At 40.2% G+C, this 22,959-nt stretch overlaps 2 protein-coding genes across 2 annotated transcripts; both read left to right on the forward strand.

Moving 5' to 3' along the window:
• The first annotated feature begins 2,518 nt into the window (after positions 1–2,518).
• LOC104443319 (MLO-like protein 1) lies at positions 2,519–17,018 on the forward strand. Its single transcript, XM_018874758.2, has 15 exons — positions 2,519–2,647; positions 2,774–2,829; positions 2,928–3,153; positions 3,620–3,736; positions 3,848–3,908; positions 4,121–4,215; positions 14,624–14,678; positions 15,139–15,173; positions 15,281–15,369; positions 15,498–15,535; positions 15,930–15,982; positions 16,089–16,298; positions 16,386–16,453; positions 16,540–16,600; positions 16,707–17,018. The coding sequence occupies exons 1-15, from the start codon at positions 2,519–2,521 to the stop codon at positions 16,932–16,934; spliced, it is 1,521 nt and encodes a 506-aa protein (XP_018730303.2). The 3' UTR covers positions 16,935–17,018.
• A 4,167-nt stretch (positions 17,019–21,185) lies between these two features.
• On the forward strand, positions 21,186–22,379 carry LOC104445886 (histidine--tRNA ligase, cytoplasmic). Its single transcript, XM_018873062.2, is given in 3 exon segments — positions 21,186–21,348; positions 22,012–22,117; positions 22,120–22,379. Coding segments are annotated over 3 exon segments (468 nt in total). The 5' UTR covers positions 21,186–21,246.
• The last annotated feature ends 580 nt before the right edge of the window (positions 22,380–22,959 follow it).

Consider the following 22,959-nt stretch of genomic DNA (forward strand, 5'->3'; position numbering starts at 1 on the left):
GAAGCTTTGGGAATTTAGGGCTGCAGTTTAGTTCGTTAAAATTCTCTTGAAGTTTTTCTACTACTATCTTGGCAAACTTGCACAAGAGGCCATTGCACACGTAACCCTGCAGGCGGGAAATAAAATGAGCTTATGAATGGTGAGAAGTTCACATGTACTATTTGACCATAAAGCTTTCTATCTGATGGTAAGAAGTTCAATCACTGGGTTGCATTGGTTAAATCTTTAACTTGAGTTGAACAACAGTACAATGACACCCCTAATGCTAAGGGCCTTGGGTAATAGGCAAGAATGCACTGATCCCCGCCGAACTTCGCCAAGTTAGTTGGGTGTTTCATATAGCTGTTACCTCACTCGTGAATTTCACTGCAATGAATCTACATGTACTAACTGAAATCTAATTGGCAATTCACTATCCTCTTGCTTGCTTGGTGAAGATTTTATTCAATAAAAGGGATAATTTGTTCGCATCAATACGAGAGTCCAGCCTATTATTGGAATATATTTTGTAATTTATATTTCAGAGGAATTGATTGATCTTATTGCTACTCTATGCTTGAGAGCATAAGTGCAACTTTTTTTAAATGCAACATTTAAAGCGGATATAAATGTCAGAATAAGTGTCGTTGTACATACATTACTGTTAGATGTAAAAGAAAAGCCAACAAAAAGGAAAAGGCATATATCGAATTGCCAAAACAAAAACAAATTATCTATGACACCAGAAATCGCAAGTCACTTTTTGATTTTATTTATTTATTTATTTTATGATGGGTGGTGGAACAGCAAACATTTTGGTCAATAAAATCATTTTTACACGTAAAAAATAATCCAGAATTCAATTTAATTTCAGAAACTACAAGACACACTAGTATTTTCATTTCAAAGTGCTTCAACATGCCAAAATTAGACCAACACTTTTCACGAAAAACAACATAAATATTAACTTTCCATCAACTGAGAGCAACAAAATCCCAAGTATGCTGTGTTTACCACAAATTCTTAATATTCCAAAATTACGGAGATTAATAATTCCAAAATTTCACAAAGCTTTGCTGCAGTAGGTGTTGTGGCTAGAGATGCTGAAAGTTCAGCTTGTAGGATGCCAGAGGCTTGATGATCCAAGCTGGGTCGATGCTTGCGAAGCAGAAATGTTGGGCTAAAGGGCACATAGGGATGGTTGCTCAAGTTGTTTCTACTGACATCATCAATTTCCACTAGTGCTGCAACTGGGAGCATAAAAAATGTGCTGTCAAGAGATTAACGCTAACAAGAATTTGTTCCATATATACGATTCCTTAGTGAGGTTAATGCATGTGCCAACTGGCTTGCAGTGCATACTGGGAAGAAGGATGTGTAATCAAAACTGGGATCTTGGTCCCTCATCCTATTTGCTCTTGTTATTTATTTCCGTTGTAACTTATTCTCATGCGTTTCAAATGAAGGAGTTATGAATTGTTTGTTCACCATCAATCAATTACACGTCAAGAAGGTACCGAGACCCACATAAAGAGTTACAATGATCGACACCAGGCTTGTCAATAGTAGAGTCGCGGACTATTTCTTCATCTGTGTTTCTCTCCCTTCCACCTATTTTCTCCCAATTTTCTGTTATGGGTGGTTCATCAAGGTCTCTTATCCAACATTGACTATAGAGCTAATTGAGAAAATTGTTAGATACTCTCTTTTGTGCAAACCATCTCTGTATATGCCGTTAAATATGAGACTCATATAATCTAAAGGCTCATATGAAGTGGACTAACGTAAATAGAGAGTACCTAAAAATAACACGACTAATTAATTTGAATGTCTCCAAATGCTGGCTTATATAAAAATAATATTTGTCGAGTTTATATGTGGATGATTGACCAAACCGTATCTAAAGAATTTTAGTACCGCCCATAATTACCAAAGGCATGATATGATCCGTGGGCCGTCAAATTGGAAGACAGAAGGAATGGGGATGTGAATCTCTCTCATGCATGAGTGCAGCATGAGATGGCATGGACCGGCAACGAATACAAAAGTCCTAATTCGGCTCACGTTGAAAGGACGAAAAATATTGGTTGAGTACCCCGTCAAGCTGGTTGCTCAATTTAATATCCAATATGACTCTGGCGATAGTTCAACGAAGAAGAAGGTTGCCCTCCCCAATAGATATTCCTCATAACAAACCAACTATAAGCAAAACATGCGAAGAAAAAACAAAGACATGGCACTAGTCGTGCGTTGTAGGCGCAGCTTTTGGCATAGTATAACTACAATATATTAATCAGCATGACTCGACTTAAAATGCAAAGGCTGTCATGAGACAAGGACAGGTCAAAGTCGTCCTAACACACCAGCTCCACCACTCCAATTTCAATTTCAAAGTATGATCCGATAATTGATTGAAGCAATTCGCCTCTGCTCCACCACCAATTCTCTTTTCTTCCTCGTGACTCCGGTGGTGTGAAGGCGCACATGAATAAATAGATAGACGCAGAGAGAGATATCAGAGCAGGGGACAGAGACAAAGATGGCGGGTGGCAGTGACGGAGAGGAGACGAATTTGGAGTACACGCCGACGTGGGTGGTGGCAGTGGTGTGCAGTGTGATAGTTACTATTTCCCTTACTGTTGAGCGCCTCCTTCACTACACCGGCAAGGCATGCACTTAATCATCATCCCTTATGTTTGTAATCTTTTTCTTCTATTTCCAGTTACAAGTGGTTGCTTTGCTGATCACCACCTTTGATTTGATTTTTGATGACTCTTATTGCTCTGGCACACAGTATCTGAAGAAAAAGAAACAGAAGCCTCTTTTTGACTCCTTGCTTAAAGATCAAAGAAGGTTTCTTCGACCCTCCTCACCGTATGTTTATGGGGAAGGTCCACCAGCTAGCTAGTTTGGGTATAAACTGGGGATGGTTGTGTTTGTGATGGTGTGGAGTTGATGCTGCTGGGGTTTATATCACTGCTCCTCACGGTGTTCCAAAGTAGGATAAACACGATTTGCATATCCCAGCACTCGTCCAGCAAGTGGCTTCCCTGCAAGAAAGAAGATGATACTAGTACTACCCACTTCCAGACCTCTTTCTCTTCTTTCACTTCTGGGAATGCACGCCGACTTCTCGCCGAAGCATCGGCCTCCACTGATCACTGTGCTCAACAGGTCTCCTCTTCCTGCTGATATCAATTCTGTTGCTTCTTCTCTATCGTGTCCAGTCTCTTCCCATCAGACACTACCATAATAGAATGACCCTCATTATATCTGGTGTTCAGCTTAGTTTCACTCCTGTACCCATGTTCAGGATGAGGACCTTTGAGATCCGTGATTCCAAATTATGATCAAGCTCAAGCCACTAGTTGTACCTGAACCTGACACCAATGTCTGGAAAAAACCACACGACTTCCTGGCTCTTCTCTGCATTCCGGAAGTATTCTAAACCGTTTGAAGTTCCAAATTTATGATAACTATCGAAGTACTGCCTTAATTGCATTATCTCAAACAAACAACAGTAATAGCGTTGAGCGTCACTGACGATATTTTGCCTATACAATTTCTACTCCCTGTAACATTACCATGCCAGAACTCAGTGGAAGAATTCTAACTGTTGTGCCTTAAATTGACATTGCAGGGGAAGGTCCCATTGTTATCTGCAACAGCACTCCACCATCTACATATCTTTATCTTTGTGCTGGTAATCGTGCACGTGACTATGTCTGCACTCACAATTCTGTTTGCCGGCACAAAGGTGTAATGCCCATTTATCATTTCTCTTATCAATCTTTGGGAAACCTTGGCCCGATATGGTTATGCCTCCTGCAACTATGCCTTTCTTCACCTTTCCTTGCGATTTCTGTAGATACGTCAGTGGAAGCCCTGGGAGGATGCCTTGCAAAAGAAAGAATATGATTCGGAAGAGGGTACTGTTTTCCTGACTGAGTTCCCTTGACAGTGTTACAGTTTTTTTCTTCTTACACTTATACACTTACAGGTCACGCAATTCTAGCTTAGTATTTCTTTGCCACTGCCATCAGGGTCGGTACTAGGCTATGGAATGCATCACTTATTTCATCTTCTACCTGTCATTTCCTTTGCCTAATTTTTTTTTCTCAACGTTGTTTTATGAATGCAGTTCTACGAACAAAGTTCACAAGAGTCCAAGATCATGCTTTTATCAAGGGTCGTTTTTTGGGCATCGGTAAAAACTCAACCTTTCTTGGCTGGTTGGTAATGTCACGCCCCGATCCTCAGGCACGTGCACATCCTTCTATTTGGTCGATTTTATAATGCGATATCCCAGGACTAGTATCGCCGACCCTTTCTATTATTAAGCACATGCGGAAGCAATTAAAATCCCAGACAATAAAACGATGGGATAGAAAACGGGGCCATATTTTTCATATTGAAATTTATAACCAAACTTTTATACAAAACAAAAACCACTTCAAAACTATTCACATCAAAAAGAGATCTCAAAAGAAGGTAGACTTTCAGCCCATCCAGGCCATACTCAAGGCCCCTCTCAGGTTTATCTTCTTCTTCCAAAAATCCTTCTCTTTAAGTTTCACCTCCGAATTCTCCTTCTCAGACTCCTCCTCATCAGCTCCTCATCGGGGTCCTGAAATGTTTTTCCCCAAACTGGGATGAGACTACGTCTCAGCGAGTTCTACCCCACTAAGCCCAATTAGTAAACTATTATACTATAGGCTGCCTATACACGCATAGGGCAGAAGACGTACCTTGGCATTAGATCCCACCTGCAAGTCAGTACAATTCATAATAGGCACTCAAGCAATCGTATCACCGATCAAAGCATCGATCAAATCGACCTAGTCGATTACAAGCTGACAAGACCACTCACGGTCATTCACATTCAGTCAATCAATTCACAACATCAAATCAAACAATGATCAATCGACCTTGTCGATTACATGTCAACGACCATTTCCGGTCATTCAAGCTATTGCTATTCGAGTCCCACTCGGCAACATTCAATATTTCATGGCTTTACGGTCCCACTCGACCACTTGCAAGATTCAATGGCTTTACGGTCCCACTCGACCACTTTCAAGATTCAATGGCTTTACGGTCCCACTCGACCGCTTGCAAGATTTAATGGCTTTACGGTCCCACTCGACCGCTTGCAAGATTTAATGGCTTTACGGTCCCACTCGACCGCTTGCAAGATTTAATGGCTTTACGGTCCCACTCGACCCCTTGCAAGATTTAATGGCTTTACGGTCCCACTCGACCGCTTGCAAGATTTAATGGCTTTACGGTCCCACTCGACCGCTTGCAAGATTTAATGGCTTTACGGTCCCACTCGACCACTTGCAAGATTCAATGGCTTTACGGTCCCACTCGACCCTTGCAAGATTTAATGGCTTTACGGTCCCACTCGACCGCTTGCAAGATTTAATGGCTTTACGGTCCCACTCGACCGCTTGCAAGATTTAATGGCTTTACGGTCCCACTCGACCACTTGCAAGATTCAATGGCTTCTCAATGAAATAGTTAACCACAACCATTTAGGAATATATCCTAAATTCCACATTCAATTCAATTTGGCACAATTCAAAGCTCAAATAAATAAACAGACTGCACCACGACAATCAGTACGAGATTTCGATCGTCGGCCTTCAAAATCTTAATTTCCGAAAAATAATTAATTATTAATTAATTTCGAAAATTAATTATTAAACATTAAAAATTCCGTTTAGCTCAAAATGAGGCCCAATTAAATAAACGGACTTCACCACGGTCATCAGCATAATTTTCGGTCACGGGCCATCCCAGTTGAATTTTCGGAAAATAATTAATTAATTAATAAATTTCGAAAATTAAATAATTAGTATTAAAAATTCGATTTAACTCAATTTAAAGCCCAATTAAATAAACGGACTTCACCACGGTCACCAGCATAATTTTCGGTCACAAACCATCTCCCTTGAATTTTCGGAAAATAAATAATTATTTAATTTAATTCCGAAAATTAATATTTAAATGCCCAAAAATCTCACTTAGGCCCGAATTGCCAAATTGAAGCCCAATTAGAGGTCGGAAAATTCCCGAGATACTCCCAATAATTAGTAGACCACGTCTACTTATTAATTGCACAATCAATTTATCTAAATCACATCACAATTGACTAATAATTGCTAATTTATTCTAATCTAACAACCTAAACATAATTAATTAAAACTAAACCAACCTAAAGCATAATTAGCCAACTAATCAAAGATTAGTGAGATTACTCACCAAATCGCGCGCAAATCGGATCAATCCGACGGCGGCGACGCGAGGAACGATTGTCCCCAAAGCACGGCTCGGGTTCGGGGCGGGGGAAACGGCCCAAAAACGGGCCCAAACCAGCTGGAAACCCATTTCGTGGGTTTCTGTCCTTGGCTGGTTGGAGCAGATCCGGCGGCCAAAACGGCGAGGGGAGGCCGGCGGAGGCTAAGGGATCGCGGGGAGGTCCGGCGGGGCTAGGCGGTGGCCGAACGGAGCGGGTGGCGGCGGAGGTGGCCGAATGGCGGCTGAACGAGGCGAATCGAGCGAGCCGAGCGGGGGAAGAACGCTTGGGCGCACGCGAACGGCGGCTGGGCGCGCGGTGACGGGCGGGTGGCGGTGCGGCGGCGAGACGAGCGGCGGGCGGCGATCGCCGCTTCGCTCCGGCTTTGGTTCGCACGCGAAAAGAAGAAGGAGAAGAAGAGCTGGTTCATTCGCTCGGGCGTGCGAGAGGAAGAAAAGAAGAAAAGAGAGAGAGAGAGAGATAAGCATTGACTGGTCAAAGAAAAGAGAGGGAAGTGAGCGGTGGGGGATTTTCGCACGAGGGGAGGGGAGAGGAGAGAGAAAGAAAAGAGAGAAAAGAAAGAAAAGAAAAGAAAAGAGAGGGAGAGAGAGAAAAAGAAAAAAGAACAATAATATTCTAAATTTTCTTTTTCTCTTTCCATTTCCTTTCTAATGCCTTCCGGTCTTCGATTTTTCCTCCGATAATTTCTTTATTGAAATTTCGGACCCGTCAATAAATTGACGAGCGATGAGACAGATCCTATTTATTCGGACAAATTAAACCCGAAAATCTGGATGTCACAACTCTTCCCCTCTTATAAAAATTTCGTCCTCGAAATTTAAACCTTTATCAATCCATAAACGAAAGGTGGGGATATTGCCGTCTCATCGAGTCTCACTTCTCCACGCTGATCATTCGGTCTCGTGGCGTTGTTTGACCATTTTGACCAAGGAGATCATCTTGGTACACAAACTCTCCTCTTTCTAAACCAACAACTGAACTGAGCTTCTCACAAGACACTCTGTCATCCACATCTGATCTCTTTTTCTTTACTCCTTAATAAACCTTTGAACCTCAACGGTTCAAAATTTCGACAGCTACGAGTAGCCTTTATTCGACATTGATCGACAACCGCAAATACCGATCACCGAGCGACTGGACTTGCGATTTTCGATTTCGATCTCATCTCAACCGATTGAAATCTGTACACTCGCTTTGCCTGATTAAAAAGAAACTATCGGCGATGACCCGCTGAAACGGGAATCTCTCGGTCAAGATCTTATATAACTCGGTACCGATCTTGGCAACCGTAATCCCCAGCTCCGCAATGACTTTGGCCTGAAATCTTTATTCACTTTCTTTTCCCCACTTTGAAATTTTGTACCATCTGCTATACACTTTGCTTAATAAAGAATCCTCTCGAAAACTCGCCGAACTTATAATCTCGATTTAGATTCGAAATATAATTCATCCTCGACACTCCATGCCGGCGAATCATCTAATGCACACACACACTTCGGTATACCCACTCGTAACAAGATAGGATCTTCAATTTCTGAAATCGAACTTAGATTGGCGGTTAATTTCACTCCGACACGCTTTTAGTGTGACCTAGGCTACCGGGTAGTGTTGAGCTTTTAGGACAAATGACCCGTGGTCGATTTTCTTCGAGCCACAATGAACCCACTCGACACATTGGCGACTCTCGATTATCGTGAAGATCTCAAAGGTTCAAATACGGACACAGGGTACCAAAACGATAGAAACATCAAATTAGTACCGGTCGATGAGAATTTTCCAATTTAGTGGAGTCACCCACGATCGGTCATTCATCTTAGTCGAGCCGATCTATTTCGATTTCAAATCGATTTTATACGTGCCGCAATGATCTCTAAAGATGAGCACGGTCGAGAAGTCGATCCATGGTCGAATTCTCAAGTCTATTTGCCTTAAGGTCCTTAATAACTCACCCAGCTAGTCTAGTTATCTCATGAGTGGCCAACTCAGAGAAAAACACTGTAATCGCATCGAGGAAATGCCCAATTTATCTAATCGAAATCAGAGGCCGAAATCTGGATCGCACACTCAAAACAAGATATATTCATACTGTACCAAAGTGGACCAACTCCATCTATCGATCAACCACTATTCTCAAATGGTATCAGCAATCCCCGAATCTTTAGTAAGCCTATCACAATGTTCCATTGTGATATATTTCCATTTTCACTTGGGACTCTCAAGTGATGGTAAAATCCTCCCGATTCGCATTCCACTTACCGACACTTTTGACGCTTTCAACCCGCTTAGCTGTATTTATCTTCATATCAGCTTACTAATCTAGCTCATGCCGATTCGATTTACTTGCACCATCTGGACAAAGCTGCAATACTATAGCGAACTTCGACAAAATCTTTTCCCGAGTGCTGCTTTGTCAAGTGCACTCAATTTCCTCATGGAACCCAAACGTTCCATTCTCGGAAGTTTTAAAGTTAGATTCTTTCTTGCCAATATCCTCTTATAAGATCTCCCGAACATCTCGTACGTCAACTAGGTGCCAATTCTAACTTGAACATTTGGTTCAATTTTGAGGGCGGCTATAAAATTTAAAAGGTAGCCTACCTCAAATTTGAAAACCAAATTTCGAACCCTTTTTAAGTAAAGTTTATACTTTAGCCAGCCTATGTATAATCAAAGACTCTGGGCTCAACACATAAATTACTTCTTTCATTCTCCCAAAATAATACCAGATAACATCATTATAGTTCTGCCAAAATTCTGATTCACGACACTGTTTCATGTTCAACTTGTTGGGTCTCAACTGGCGGGACGGTTATACAACAATCTTCTCATGTTGTATCAATACATACCCAATCGTTGGCAAGACACATCACTAAAGGTTTCATGCTTTCCAGAGCCAAATGAAAGTTTAGCATAAGTGCGGTGGCCTGATCTTACTGAAGCTCTGGAAACTATCCTCGTACTTATCTATGCCAATGAATTTCTCTTCTTTCTCAAGAGGTCAAGCCCATGATGATACTGATGCTGAAAATTCTTTCACAAACCTTCCGTAGTAATCTGTCAAATCCCCACAACTTCTGATCTCTGACATTGATGTCGGTCTCGGTCCATTAACAATCGATTCGATCTTGCCGGGTCCATGAAGATTCCTTTGCTTGTAACCACACGACCATTCTTAGGGGCATCTCGTGATTCTCAACACTTAATGAACACCCTATAATGTCGTTACACCACACGATCACCGTTGATCTAGATATTCTTTGAACACTCGATTTGTCAAATCTATGACAGCGGCTGGAGCGTTCGTCAAATCAGATGGCTTTACATTATTCTCACAAGGACAAAATCAAGTGCGAAATGCCGTCTTCAGTATAACCTCCTTCCTAGTTCTCAACTGACAATAACCTGTCCTCAAGTCGATCCTTGAAGACATCCACACTCTTTATAACAAGTCGCCCAATTCGTCGATCTTTGACAATGAACACTTATCCTTGATTGTCACTTGATTGGGTCGACTATAGTTGATGCATAATTGCAACGAACCATCTTTCTTTCTCTTTTCACAAAACCGATGATCCCTAAGTGATGCAGCGATATGCATGAATTCCTCATTCATCAATCCTCCCATCTGCACCATTGGTTCTATCAATTCAAACAACAACAACCATTAAGAACTTTTATAGAATGGTTACGTTCCGGATGTTAACTTGATCGTAATTCTATCTCTTTCTCGGCAACGGTCGACCACTTTTCTTGCAACACTTCCAAGAATTCTTGGACTACCGAGGAGTTCTCAATTTTTAATTCTTCAATCTGTCTTATCTCGGATCATTGCTCACTAATCTCGATAACTTCGTCGACAATCAGTTACCTCAAGTGACGAAATCAAAGAAGTCAAGAACCCTTCTCAATTCTCGTAAAACTCGGTACTTCTACATGCTCCGGAATAAGGGTTACTCTACCATAACAATTCATCACCATAAAATGCTCAAGAACCAATTCTTTCTACACTTGACGAATAAGTTATACACCAACAGCCAATCAAGTATAACTCTAGTCAATGGTTCTTTCCTACAGCCTTAACAAACAACTGAAATTCCACACTTACAATCCCAACATTCTATGGCACTATTCTGATAAAATCACCACAAAATATTCTTTCATTGAATAAGGCATAGTCGGTTCCGTTCCTGTTCCTTTTGCCATCTTGCTGGTGTTCCAACGGTAGTAACAGTGTTGGTGTTCTTCTTAAACCCCAACCGATAGTCCTTCACTTGATGGCCGTGCTCACTACCATCAAAGCATGTTCTAGTCATTCTCGAACACAGGATTAATCCATGCATTCCTTCCATACTTTCGGCACTCATCGGGTGAGTCTTCTATCTCCCCGCCCAAAGTGACAGCACACACTCTTTTCGGTTGTCCTATCGGTCCTGTTAGAACCGCTCTCGACTTCGATCTTTTCCCGACCGATTTCCATTTCGCCCGAACCGGATCGTACCTTGACTTGGAAGCGATGGCTCAATCCCTGATCATATCCCCACTCTGGATCTCAACAGGTGTAGTAACAAAGGCGCTTGTAGCACTAACGGCAGTAGTGATAGCGACAACGACAACGGCTTGATCTTGAGCTTACTGGCTCATCTAGTTCCCAAGAAATACTTGCATCAGAACGATCCTATCGAACTTAGGATCATTCGACGCTGCTACACTAGTACCAACCTGCAGTGGTACTCTTACACTCGAGCCGCGCAGCCAACACTCGCCACAACCACCTCGGGTACCGACCTTTGTCGTGCATTATCCGAGTCACGAGAGGACATTGTCCTCTTACTAGGAGTTCTCGGCTCTGCTCGCTCATGGTTCGTCTTTACATCGAAACCCGTCTTCCACATCCACACTGGATTGGAAGATGAGCGATCCTCACACGACAATCAATTCTAGCATCCAGCTAACACAGACATGCACCAGCATGAATTTAAAGGCCTTTCCTACTAACTATCCCATGGTCAACGCTCCTTATCACTCCAATCTTCAACTTCGCTCTGATACCACTTAAACAGGATGTCACGCCCCGATCCTCAGGCACGTGCACATCCTTCTATTTGGTCGATTTTATAATGCGATATCCCAGGACTAGTATCGCCGACCCTTTCTATTATTAAGCACATGCGGAAGCAATTAAAATCCCAGACAATAAAACGATGGGATAGAAAAGCAGGGCCATATTTTTCATATTGAAATTTATAACCAAACTTTTATACAAAACAAAAACCACTTCAAAACTATTCACATCAAAAAGAGATCTCAAAAGAAGGTAGACTTTCAGCCCATCCAGGCCATACTCAAGGCCCCTCTCGGGTTTATCTTCTTCTTCCAAAAATCCTTCTCTTTAAGTTTCACCTCCGAATTCTCCTTCTCGAGACTCCTCCTCATCAGCTCCTCATCGGGGTCCTGAAATGTTTTTCCCCAAACGGGATGAGACTACGTCTCGCCGAGTTCTACCCCACTAAGCCCAATTAGTAAACTATTATACTATAGGCTGCCTATACACGCATAGGGCGTAAGACGTACCTTGGCATTAGATCCCACGCAAGTCGGTACAATTCATAATAGGCACTCAAGCAATCGTATCACCGATCAAAGCATCGATCAAATCGACCTAGTCGATTACAAGCTGACAAGACCACTCACGGTCATTCACATTCAGTCAATCAATTCACAACATCAAATCAAACAATGATCAATCGACCTTGTCGATTACATGTCAACTTGACCATTTCCCGGTCATTCAAGCTATTGCTATTCATAGTCCCACTCAAGAACATTCAATATTTCATGGCTTTACGGTCCCACTCGACCACTTGCAAGATTCAATGGCTTTACGGTCCCACTCGACCACTTTCAAGATTCAATGGCTTTACGGTCCCACTCGACCGCTTGCAAGATTTAATGGCTTTACGGTCCCACTCGACCGCTTGCAAGATTTAATGGCTTTACGGTCCCACTCGACCCCTTGCAAGATTTAATGGCTTTACGGTCCCACTCGACCCCTTGCAAGATTTAATGGCTTTACGGTCCCACTCGACCGCTTGCAAGATTTAATGGCTTTACGGTCCCACTCGACCGCTTGCAAGATTTAATGGCTTTACGGTCCCACTCGACCACTTGCAAGATTCAATGGCTTTACGGTCCCACTCGACCCCTTGCAAGATTCAATGGCTTTACGGTCCCACTCGACCCCTTGCAAGATTCAATGGCTTTACGGTCCCACTCGACCGCTTGCAAGATTTAATGGCTTTACGGTCCCACTCGACCACTTGCAAGATTCAATGGCTTCTCAATGAAATAGTTAACCACAACCATTTAGGAATATATCCTAAATTCCACATTCAATTCAATTTGGCACAATTCAAAGCTCAAATAAATAAACAGACTGCACCACGACAATCAGTACGAGATTTCGGTCGTCGGCCTTCAAAATCTTAATTTCCGAAAAATAATTAATTATTAATTAATTTCGAAAATTAATTATTAAACATTAAAAATTCCGTTTAGCTCAAAATGAGGCCCAATTAAATAAACGGACTTCACCACGGTCATCAGCATAATTTTCCGGTCACGGGCCATCCGATTGAATTTTCGGAAAATAATTAATTAATTAATAAATTTCGAAAATTAAATAATTAGTATTAAAAATTCGATTTAACTCAATTTAAAGCCCAATTAAATAAACGGACTTCACCACGGTCACCAGCATAATTTTCCGGTCACAAACCATCTCCCTTGAATTTTCGGAAAATAAATAATTATTTAATTTAATTCCGAAAATTAATATTTAAATGCCCAAAAATCTCACTTAGGCCCGAATTGCCAAATTGAAGCCCAATTAGAGGTCGGAAAATTCCCGAGATACTCCCAATAATTAGTAGACCACGTCTACTTATTAATTGCACAATCAATTTATCTAAATCACATCACAATTGACTAATAATTGCTAATTTATTCTAATCTAACAACCTAAACATAATTAATTAAAACTAAACCAACCTAAAGCATAATTAGCCAACTAATCAAAGATTAGTGAGATTACTCACCAAATCGCGCACAAATCGGATCAATCCGACGGCGGCGACGCGAGGAACGATTGTCCCCAAAGCACGGCTCGGGTTCGGGGCCGGAAACGGCCAAAACGGGCCCAAACCAGCTGGAAACCCATTTCGTGGGTTTCTGTCCTTGGCTGGTTGGAGCAGATCCGGCGGCCAAAACGGCGGGGAGGCCGGCGGAGGGCTAAGGGATCGCGGGGAGGTCCGGCGGGGCTAGGCGGTGGCCGAACGGAGCCGGGTGGCGGCGGGAGGTGGCCGAATGGCGGCTGAACAGAGGCGAATCGAGCTGAGCCGAGCGGGGGAAGAACGCCTGGGCGCACGCGAACGGCGGCCGGGCGCGCGGTGACGGGCGGGTGGCGGTGCGGCGGCGAGACGAGCGGCGAGCGGGCGGCCGCTTCGCTCCGGCTCCTGGCTGGTTCGCACGCGAAAAGAAGAAGGAGAAGAAGAGCTGGTTCATTCGCTCGGGCGTGCGAGAGGAAGAAAGAGAAGAAAGAGAGAGAGAGAGAGATAAGCATTGGTGGTCAAAGAAAAGAGAGGGAAGTGAGCGGTGGGGGATTTTCGCACGAGGGGGAGGGGAGAGGAGAGAGAAAGAAAAGAGAGAAAAGAAAGAAAAGAAAAGAAAAGAGAGGGAGAGAGAGAAAAGAAAAAGAACAATAATATTCTAAATTTTCTTTTTCTCTTTCCATTTCCCTTTCTAATGTCTTCCGGTCTTCGATTTTTCCTCCGATAATTTCTTTATTGAAATTTCGGACCCGTCAATAAATTGACGAGCGATGAGACAGATCCTATTTATTCGAGACAAATTAAACCCGAAAATCTGGATGTCACGGGTAAGTCATGAATCCTTAGAGGCTAGTACTTGCTCATTTATGGACGAGTTAGCATCTGATACAAGTAATAGCAACTTGAGCTGTATAGTTTCCTCAAAGAAAAAACACAAATAACCAAATCTATTTTGACATTTTAAAGGGGAAAAGGACACTAGAAGTGTCATAACTTTGTGCCAAAACTTTTCATCAGATTATTAAGTACTAATTTTGAATTAAAAAATACGATAATTTAAGTACTGACTCCGATTTGGGACACCGAAAATCCGACATGGTGATATTCTAACATTTCTTCTTATCAATGTTATTAAGTTAATTGAAAATTAAGAATTCCTGGGTCATACATAAGTAAACCCCAACTTATCGCTAACTTTCATCATATACTCTCCCAGCAATCATTTTTCAAGCAATTTTACGCTTCTGTGACCAAGGATGATGTTGGAAATTGTGATTCATTTTCTCTAAAACTATCTAGAAACTACTAACTTAATCATGAAGGTGAGAACCTTCTAGAATTGAGAATGGAGATTGCTAGTTGAATCTAGAAGATTCACATGGGAATGCAAGCAAGCAAAAGCTAAGCATCAAAGAAAATCCTAGAACAAGCTAGAGAAGTCTAGAATCCTCTAAGGTGGTGTAGTTCATCATTTGAGGGAGTGAGAGGTAAAACCTCCACCTTGTGCATGAGAGGTCATAGTTCTCTACTATACCTCCATCAAACTATTTTGTTTAACTAATGAAACTATTTTCCCCCACATCTCATGTCCTATATCCTTCAATTATCATATCATGTTCCTGGTTCATCATCTACAAAATATTTCATACACTTGCACACGTCACTAACCAAAAACTATAATTAATACCAAAACCATGCTTCCGCACTCACACATCAAAATTTTTTTAACAGATGATTATATGACAATTCACCTCGGTTTTATAATGGTAAGCAAATTGGTCTTGACTTATCTGTTTTGACTTCATGTATCTTTAGTTAATTCTAGGTTATTTGTTTTCCAAACTTGCATGTTGATTTGGAACCATCGTTTTAGACTCACTGCAGGGGAAATCCAAAATTTAACTTTCATAAATATATGATCCGCGCTCTTGAAGCTGATTTTAAGAAAGTTGTTGGAATAAGGTAAGGTGTTAGTCTTTATTTACTTTTATCTGTTTCTATTTCCTCAAAAACGTTTGGTTTTACCTTTCTGTTGGTTCCGCTAACCGTTGGAGCACTACTACTGTTGACATCTCCTTATATAATTGCAGTTGGTACCTTTGGATATTTGTGGTCATCTTCTTATTGCTAATGTCCATGGTGAGAAACCACATTAATTGCATATTGCAGTTTCCAAATTTACGCTTCATGAATACAACAAGGTTTACTTTTCATTACTGTAGTTTTTACCCCAGCAAAACATGGCTGAACACAATTTAGGCATGGTTTGGCATGGTGATTCTAGTCCTCATATTGAGAAGGAATTTGCACGGAGTTCAATGGTCCTTTCCGGAGAAACACCTAGGCATTTTGCAATGTCATGGACATCATAACAGCTTTCTTGATGCTTCTGAGCATGCGAGAGTCAAGAGCAGTTAATATCAAGTTACCCGCAACATAATTCCCATCAAAACCCCTAAAGTAACGCTTAAAGGCCAATCCTATAAAAGGGGGATTTAACTGTAACTGATGAGGGGTTGCAATCAATTATGCAGGCTGGCATGCATACTTCTGGATATCTTTCATTCCCTTTTTGGTGAGTTCGTGTCCCGGCATTGGGCTGCTTAAGCCTCATTGTACATCTCTTGAGAAATGAGTCATAGTGGGATTCAGATTATTGGTTATTCTATTTCCTTTTCTAGCTCTTACTTGCTGTCGGAACAAAGCTGGAGCACGTGATAAATCAATTAGCGCAAGATGTCGCGGAGAAGCATGCAGCCGTGGAAGGGGACTTGGTGGTTCAACCTTCTGATGATCATTTCTGGTTCCATAGACCTCGCATTGTCCTGCTGCTCATTCATATCCTCCTCTTCCAAAATGCTTTTGAGCTCGCTTTCTTCTTCTTCATTTGTGTAAGGGATAAAAATAGTTGAATTGCCAAAAGAAAATAAGTGCTTACGATTACTTACCGGAGCTTCCATGGGGAAAAAACCTGGCAGGTTCAGTATAGTTCTGACTCGTGCATAATGGGACAAGTCGGTTTCATAATCCCAAGACTCGTGATAGGGTAAAAGCCTTCTTCCTTCTCCTCATATGTGGATTTATCCTTACCAGTATCACATGTATCTGAATGGCTACGGGCAATGTTGTCAGGGTGTCGGTTCAATTCATGTGCAGCTACAGCACCTTGCCACTCTATGCGATAGTTACCCAGGTGACCAATCTAGGCACATCGTTCTCACGGTTCATGACTATTTACTGCAACATGATATTGAAACTAATGGCATATTTACTTGCGTGTTTGCGCTTGGTTGTTAAAGATGGGAAGCTCATTCAAGAAGGCTATATTTGAGGAACACATACATGAGGGGCTCAGCGTCTGGACCCAGCATGCAAAGATGAAGAAGAATGCAAGAATGACGGCGACTGGCACAGGATCGACCACCCTCCCCGTGGACCCCAAAGTGACTTCACAATCCCTTGGCGAGCCAACGAAAGAAGCTGAGATCCAATATGATCCTTCCTTCCAGGGACCAAAAGAGATGTAGCAACCATCTGAAACATTCCCTTCCAATTTCCATGTTTCATCATCTTTAGACCTCTTAAATGGGAAACTCGGCCTGCTTTCTCTACCCCGATGTTGATTATATTTCATAACCAGACACCAGACACCAAACAATAGTCAACAAAAATGAACCTTCCATCAAGCCCTATTTTCTCTGAGACGGTCATTTCTCATTCTATAAGGTTACATGTGGTCGTTTAGATTTCTAGTTAGGAGAAGATTAGAGGATATAAAATCTAGAAATTTTGCCATATTCTATCAATTGTTCGTCACAGTGATCAAATCGAATATATCCACATCATATTATATATATTGTATGGTATAAACAACATGTCAATACAAAATGAATCTAAAAGTTGCACAATAGATATGATAAAAATCTCTCATCATTCTCTAACTTACTTCATTTTTATTTGCTAATTATTTTTAATTTTTTTCCTATATTTTTTTTATTCTTTTTCCCCTTCCATCATTCTCTAATAAAATTTTATTATATAGTAAACTATAGTAATATATCTAAAATACTAAAGTCCTAAAATATGTAATATACATACTAAAAATATATATATATATATATATTGATTAATATTATAAGATAGAAATAAATAAAATATATAAATAAAAAAGAGGATTAAATAAAAATGAAACTTTTGCTTTTTTGTTATTTTCAATTTTTTTATCAGAATTAAAATATTATTTATCTTCCAATATTATTTTAATTTTATAATAAGAAATTTGTTTTTTGAAAAAAAAAAAAAAACAACTTTTATATCATAGATATTAGAAATCTTATTTACCTTTATCTCACATCTCCATAGAATAATTATATTCATGCTATAGCCCTCTTAAATCTTGAACGAAAACCAAACATAAGATAAATTTTATATTCTAAATTTTATTCTGATTGTCAAATTGTTCCACACATTTGGACTTTTAATACTCAAAATCCGATTTCTAGGCAATGAGTCAATAGTAAAAAGTGAAATTTTCTTGGTGCGCATTGTTGCAGTCTTGAAGATCATGGAGTAGGATATTTTATGTACCAAGACAGTAAACTCAAAGAGGGCAATTGCCTTATATATATATATATATATATATATATATATATATATATATATATATATATATATATATATATATATCTTCTTCGGCATAATTTATTACAAAAACAAAAGGAGATACAAGATCAATAAATCGTGATTCAATGCTTCGAATTATTCCCGCCCAAGCTATTTTTGCTGTCATAGTGGAGCTGCAAAACCAAGTTATTTTGCAGACATTAACTATAAAAATGGTTTCAATAACAAAAAGTAGTGCATAATTCAACAATCATTACCCATTAATTTAAACCTTTCATGATTAATCAAGAAAGCGGTTTGAGACAACAGCTCAAACATAAACATCATCACGGTAACTGACTATTACACATATTCTCAACAAAATAGCCACCTATCTATACTTCCAATACACAAAATTCTCAACATGTGGACCTGCCATAACTTGGTAGAAATGAACACTTAAGTGCCATAACTTACGAAAGGTACACTTAAGTGCCAAAATTGGAGCAAAATGGATTACTTGAGTAAATTGCATATGTGGCATTTTTCCTGCGAAGCAAGTGCAAAATAATGTCGTTTTGCACGTTGACGTGGCTAAATAATGCAAAAATGGCCTCGTTTTGATTGACGTGGTAAAAAATAATATAAAAATTAATTAAATTAAATTTAAAATTAAATTTAGTTAAAATATTAAAAAATTGTAAAAAAAAAAAAAAGGCCGCCACCGCCTCCCCACCATCGCCGAGAAGGGCTGGCGACGGAGGGGGAGGGTCGGTCGGGTTTGGCCCGGCCGAGCAAGGGCCGCCGACCCCTCGCCGGTTGCCACAAATCTAGGCAAGGGCCACCGACTCTCGCCGGATCTAGGCGAGGGCTGCAACGTCGCGCCGTCGGCCGGGGTCACGGCCCCGGCCAAGGCCGGCGACCCCGGCCGACCCTCCCCCTCCGTCGCCGACCCTTCCTAGTGACGGCGGGGAGGCGGTGGCGCCCTTCGCGCTTGCCCCCCCCTTTTCTTTTTTTTTTATTAAAATTATTATTTTTAAATATTTTAACTAAATTTAATTTTAAATTTAATTTAATTAATATTTATACTATATTTTTACCATGTTAGCCAAAAACGATGCCGTTTTTGCATTATTTGGCCACGTCAGCGTGCAAAACGGCGTCGTTTTGCACTTGTTTCGCCGGAAAATTGACATGTCAGCGTTTTGGCTAGATTTTGACTGGAATAGCAATTAAGTGATCAGTTTTTCTTCGAATGTGGCACTTAAGTGTCATTTTCGTAAGTTATGGCACTTATGTCCCTTTGTGCCAAGTTATGGCACTTAAGCATTCTTTTGCCCAAAATTCTCCTTTATCTTTCCTAACGAAATATGCTATAATACGAAGTCTTAAACTCACACCTTCCTCCAGCCCCTACATGCTGCTAAATTCTTCCATGTGCACTACCAGGAGCTTAATTTCTTTTGAATTTTGGAATTGTGAGATGACCTTCCACCTTTGCCCTTGTAAGAATTTCTAGAAGCAATGGTCTTCCCTCCTCTATGAACAGCAGCAATTGCTCGCCGTCTCTGCTTGTTCAGGCGCTTTACCAACTCAGCATCATTCGCATTCTCTTCACTTTCATCTTGCACCAGGTGGAAAAGAAACTTTCATTACTGAAGCTAACAAGAAAGAGCAATAAACAACGATAAGTGATGACTATGGAAAAACTTCTTAAAAAAACTCAACTCACTTTTCATTTTTGATAAACTACAGATGACTCACTGATAAACATATGTGAAAAAGCACCAAACACAACAATTAGTAAACACTATACTAGTCCATTATCCCCTAAAAAAAAACAGTTGACAGCAACACAATTACTCAAGCTAAAATCGCATGTATTTATCAGCAAAATTTCGAGAAGCAAATTTCCGAATAGCTCATTTTTGTAAGTTCAAACAAAACCAAATTCTGAGCTGCTAAATTGAAAGACCTCAAGCCAGAAACTTACTTGAATTAGCCATTCCATTAGGCGCCATTAAATGGGATTTTAAAGGAGAACATAGAGAGATAAGTTCATTTCGCAGATAGCTGGCATCTTTCAAAGCTTACTCATCATCGTTGTCTATGAAATTTGTCACAAGTACAGAGACTAAACACTGGAGTATAGTCGGAGGTTCTCAAACAAGGAACCCAAGCCCAAAAACTATCAAAATGGGCCTGAGCATCATAGAACACAACAAAGGTAGATCGAACTTCAAGATGTCTGCAAGCCAGAATGTCTTCAATGTGATTCATATTCTTCAACCTTCATGCTTATGTTGATAATCAAAAGTGCTGCCATGCACTATCCAAGACTACATAGCTAGTGGGCGAAAGCCAGACCCAATGCCTAAAAAATTTCACCATATATACTTACCTCATTGAAGTGTGCCTCACAACAAGGTTCGCTGAGTTGTCCTTCACAGCTCTGTCTGTTTTCTTTGATTCCCTCCTCATTTCCTTCTACAATGTGCCCGGGCTGGTCATACAAATAGCAAGATTAGGATATAATACTGAGTGAGTAAGCACATTAGAACTTAAAATAAATTTTAAGGTGGATCTCAGCTGACTGCCAGAAAATTAATACTGCATCCTCCAGTTAACCGTCCGGGAAACAAACCAGGAAATTCTCATAAACGAATATATAAAACACGATTTCATCTTTTCTGGTGAAAAGTCACTCAAGTACTCCAATAGTCTTAAAAGATCTGCTCAGTTTTTGAAAATAAAGCACAGCAAACAACATAGCTTCCAGTAAAAAGAGGAAATCTCATGCCCTGATGTTATAGGTTTCACAAAGTTTCAGCGATGTTGATTTTCAGGCCTATCACGGCAAATGCTCTGATGATTGTTTCATCCATTCCAGCACTACCCTCAAGGATTGTCCTTTTATAATGTAATTTTCATATCTTTGTTGTTGATGTTCAGGATAGCGCTTTATTGTTTATGTAGAAATTCAAGAAAGATGTTGCACTTCGGTCGTAAATTTGACTGTTTTTATAGTTATTTTCAGGATTTAACGATTGCCGGTAAAAATTTAGTTTCTGGTATTCAGACTTGATATGTCCATGGAAAGAGAAGTTCTTTATGTTTGGCATTTTTGTCAGAGTATGAATACCTTCTCTTCACCTGTTTATCTTTTTTAATTTTTTTTTATTTGTTGATAATGATTGTTCTCAGATAAAGCTGAACCACGGGAAGTTATTGGACGGCATGCTGGAAATATGTGGTGTGCCACCAGAGAAATTCAGAACTATTTGCTCAAGTATCGACAAGTTAGACAAACAGTCATTTGACCAGATCAGGAAGGAGATGGTAAGAAATTATACCATCCTTGTGGTCATGCTCATGTCTAAATTAGGAAAGTATTGGTGAGAAACTCTTTAGTAGCCTTGCATGTATGCTTGTGTTGGTGAAAAATTAGATTTTGTGTGTGGTGTTTTGAATGTCATTTTCTTTGTGAACTCAATTTTCGTTTGACTTTTTTTGTACAATATCTTCAATTGATTCTGATGGAGGAAAAGAGAGCATTGGGTGATTCAAATGTGGACATACTTGAAAGCACTTGGTAGAGCTCTGTTTTTATAATTATCTGTTGACAATCGATTTGCCTTTCGCCATTGGAAGACATTAATGTTTCTCTCTGGAGGGAAGAGTTTAAGCAAATTTAAGGCTCCTCAAATGAATGCATGAGTCCTGGAATATCCAGCGAAGTTGAAGGTAACGTGCATGTGTTTTCATTCAGTAAATATCAGCTAGTTGTGTTTTGTTCCAATTCACTGCTTATGTATGAATATGTACTCAGCTTTCGTCTATTTGATGGGGCTCTTTAACAACTTTATTGTTGGGTTGTTTTTCATGACCTGTGGTCATTATGGAAACATGTGTTCTTTGGGTGGATAAACTGATATTTTCACTGTGTTTTATTGTTAAAAACATAAGCCCAAATTTCTGCTAAAATTTCTTGACATCGTTTAGGTGGAGGAAAAAGGTTTAACTGCTGAGGTGGCCGACCGCATTGGCAATTTTGTAAAGGAAAGGGGTCCACCTCTGGAATTGTTGGCAAAGCTTCAAGACAAGGGGAGCAATTTTTGGAAAATGAAGGATCTGTACATGCTCTGGATGATTTGGAAATATTGTTCAATGCCTTGGAAAAGTCAAAGAGTATCAACAGAGTTGTTTTTGACTTGAGTCTTGCCAGAGGTTTTGATTATTATACAGGGGTGATTTATGGAGCAGTTTTTAAAGGGGCCACGCGGGTGACTCTTTGCAAGCGCTTCCTACTTAATATTTCACGTATAAGCAATTTCTGTCTGGCAGTTTTGCTCGTCAAAGATAGGACATAGAAGTAATCCCCTTTGATTACAAAATGGAGTTGCCTTGTAGTTGCTGTTGTCTTGTCCCCGTGGTCATTTCTACACTTGTGAAAGAGTGCGCGCATGCTTGTGAGAGAGATGAAAGATATGAGGCGTAAAATCTGCTAAGAGATGTTGATGAGGTCTCATTGCTGCATTGTCTGTGTTGACACCTAAATTTTAGCGATCTGGTCATTTATTTATTGCATAGAAAATAATGGGTTAATTTTATCCCTGAAAAAATATTAATTGCATATCATATAGATTTATATGCATTTATTTTTAGTTTGCATGTTTTGCATTTATTTATTGGACCGGTAGTGGATGGATTTGAATTAGTGGTTTTGAGCTTTAGCTTGGTAGGCTAGACTAAGGCCACGAAGCGAGCAAATTGGCCCAAACCCCTTTTTTTTGATGATCGAAGATTATCTCGTGAAAAATAGGAATTTGAAATTTTTCGGGACATATTGAATTTTTTTTTTTTTTTGGATAGGGTAAGTGGGAAAGCAAATATTGCGTTCGGCAAAATGAATATTGCGTTTGGAAAATAAATTGAAATCCTAGTCTATGG

This window comes from Eucalyptus grandis, chromosome 5 (assembly GCF_016545825.1).
Source record: "Eucalyptus grandis isolate ANBG69807.140 chromosome 5, ASM1654582v1, whole genome shotgun sequence".
NCBI lineage: Eukaryota > Viridiplantae > Streptophyta > Magnoliopsida > Myrtales > Myrtaceae > Eucalyptus > Eucalyptus grandis.

Excerpts from the sequence above, each read along its gene's own strand:
- LOC104443319 (XM_018874758.2), top strand. The coding sequence starts at position 2,519 with ATGGCGGGTGGCAGTGACGGAGAGGAGACGAATTTGGAGTACACGCCG. Across the intron at positions 3,737-3,847 it reads TTCTGTTTGCCGGCACAAAG|ATACGTCAGTGGAAGCCCTG; the intron begins GTGTAATGCCCA and ends CGATTTCTGTAG. Across the intron at positions 15,174-15,280 it reads TTCACCTCGGTTTTATAATG|ACTCACTGCAGGGGAAATCC; the intron begins GTAAGCAAATTG and ends CCATCGTTTTAG.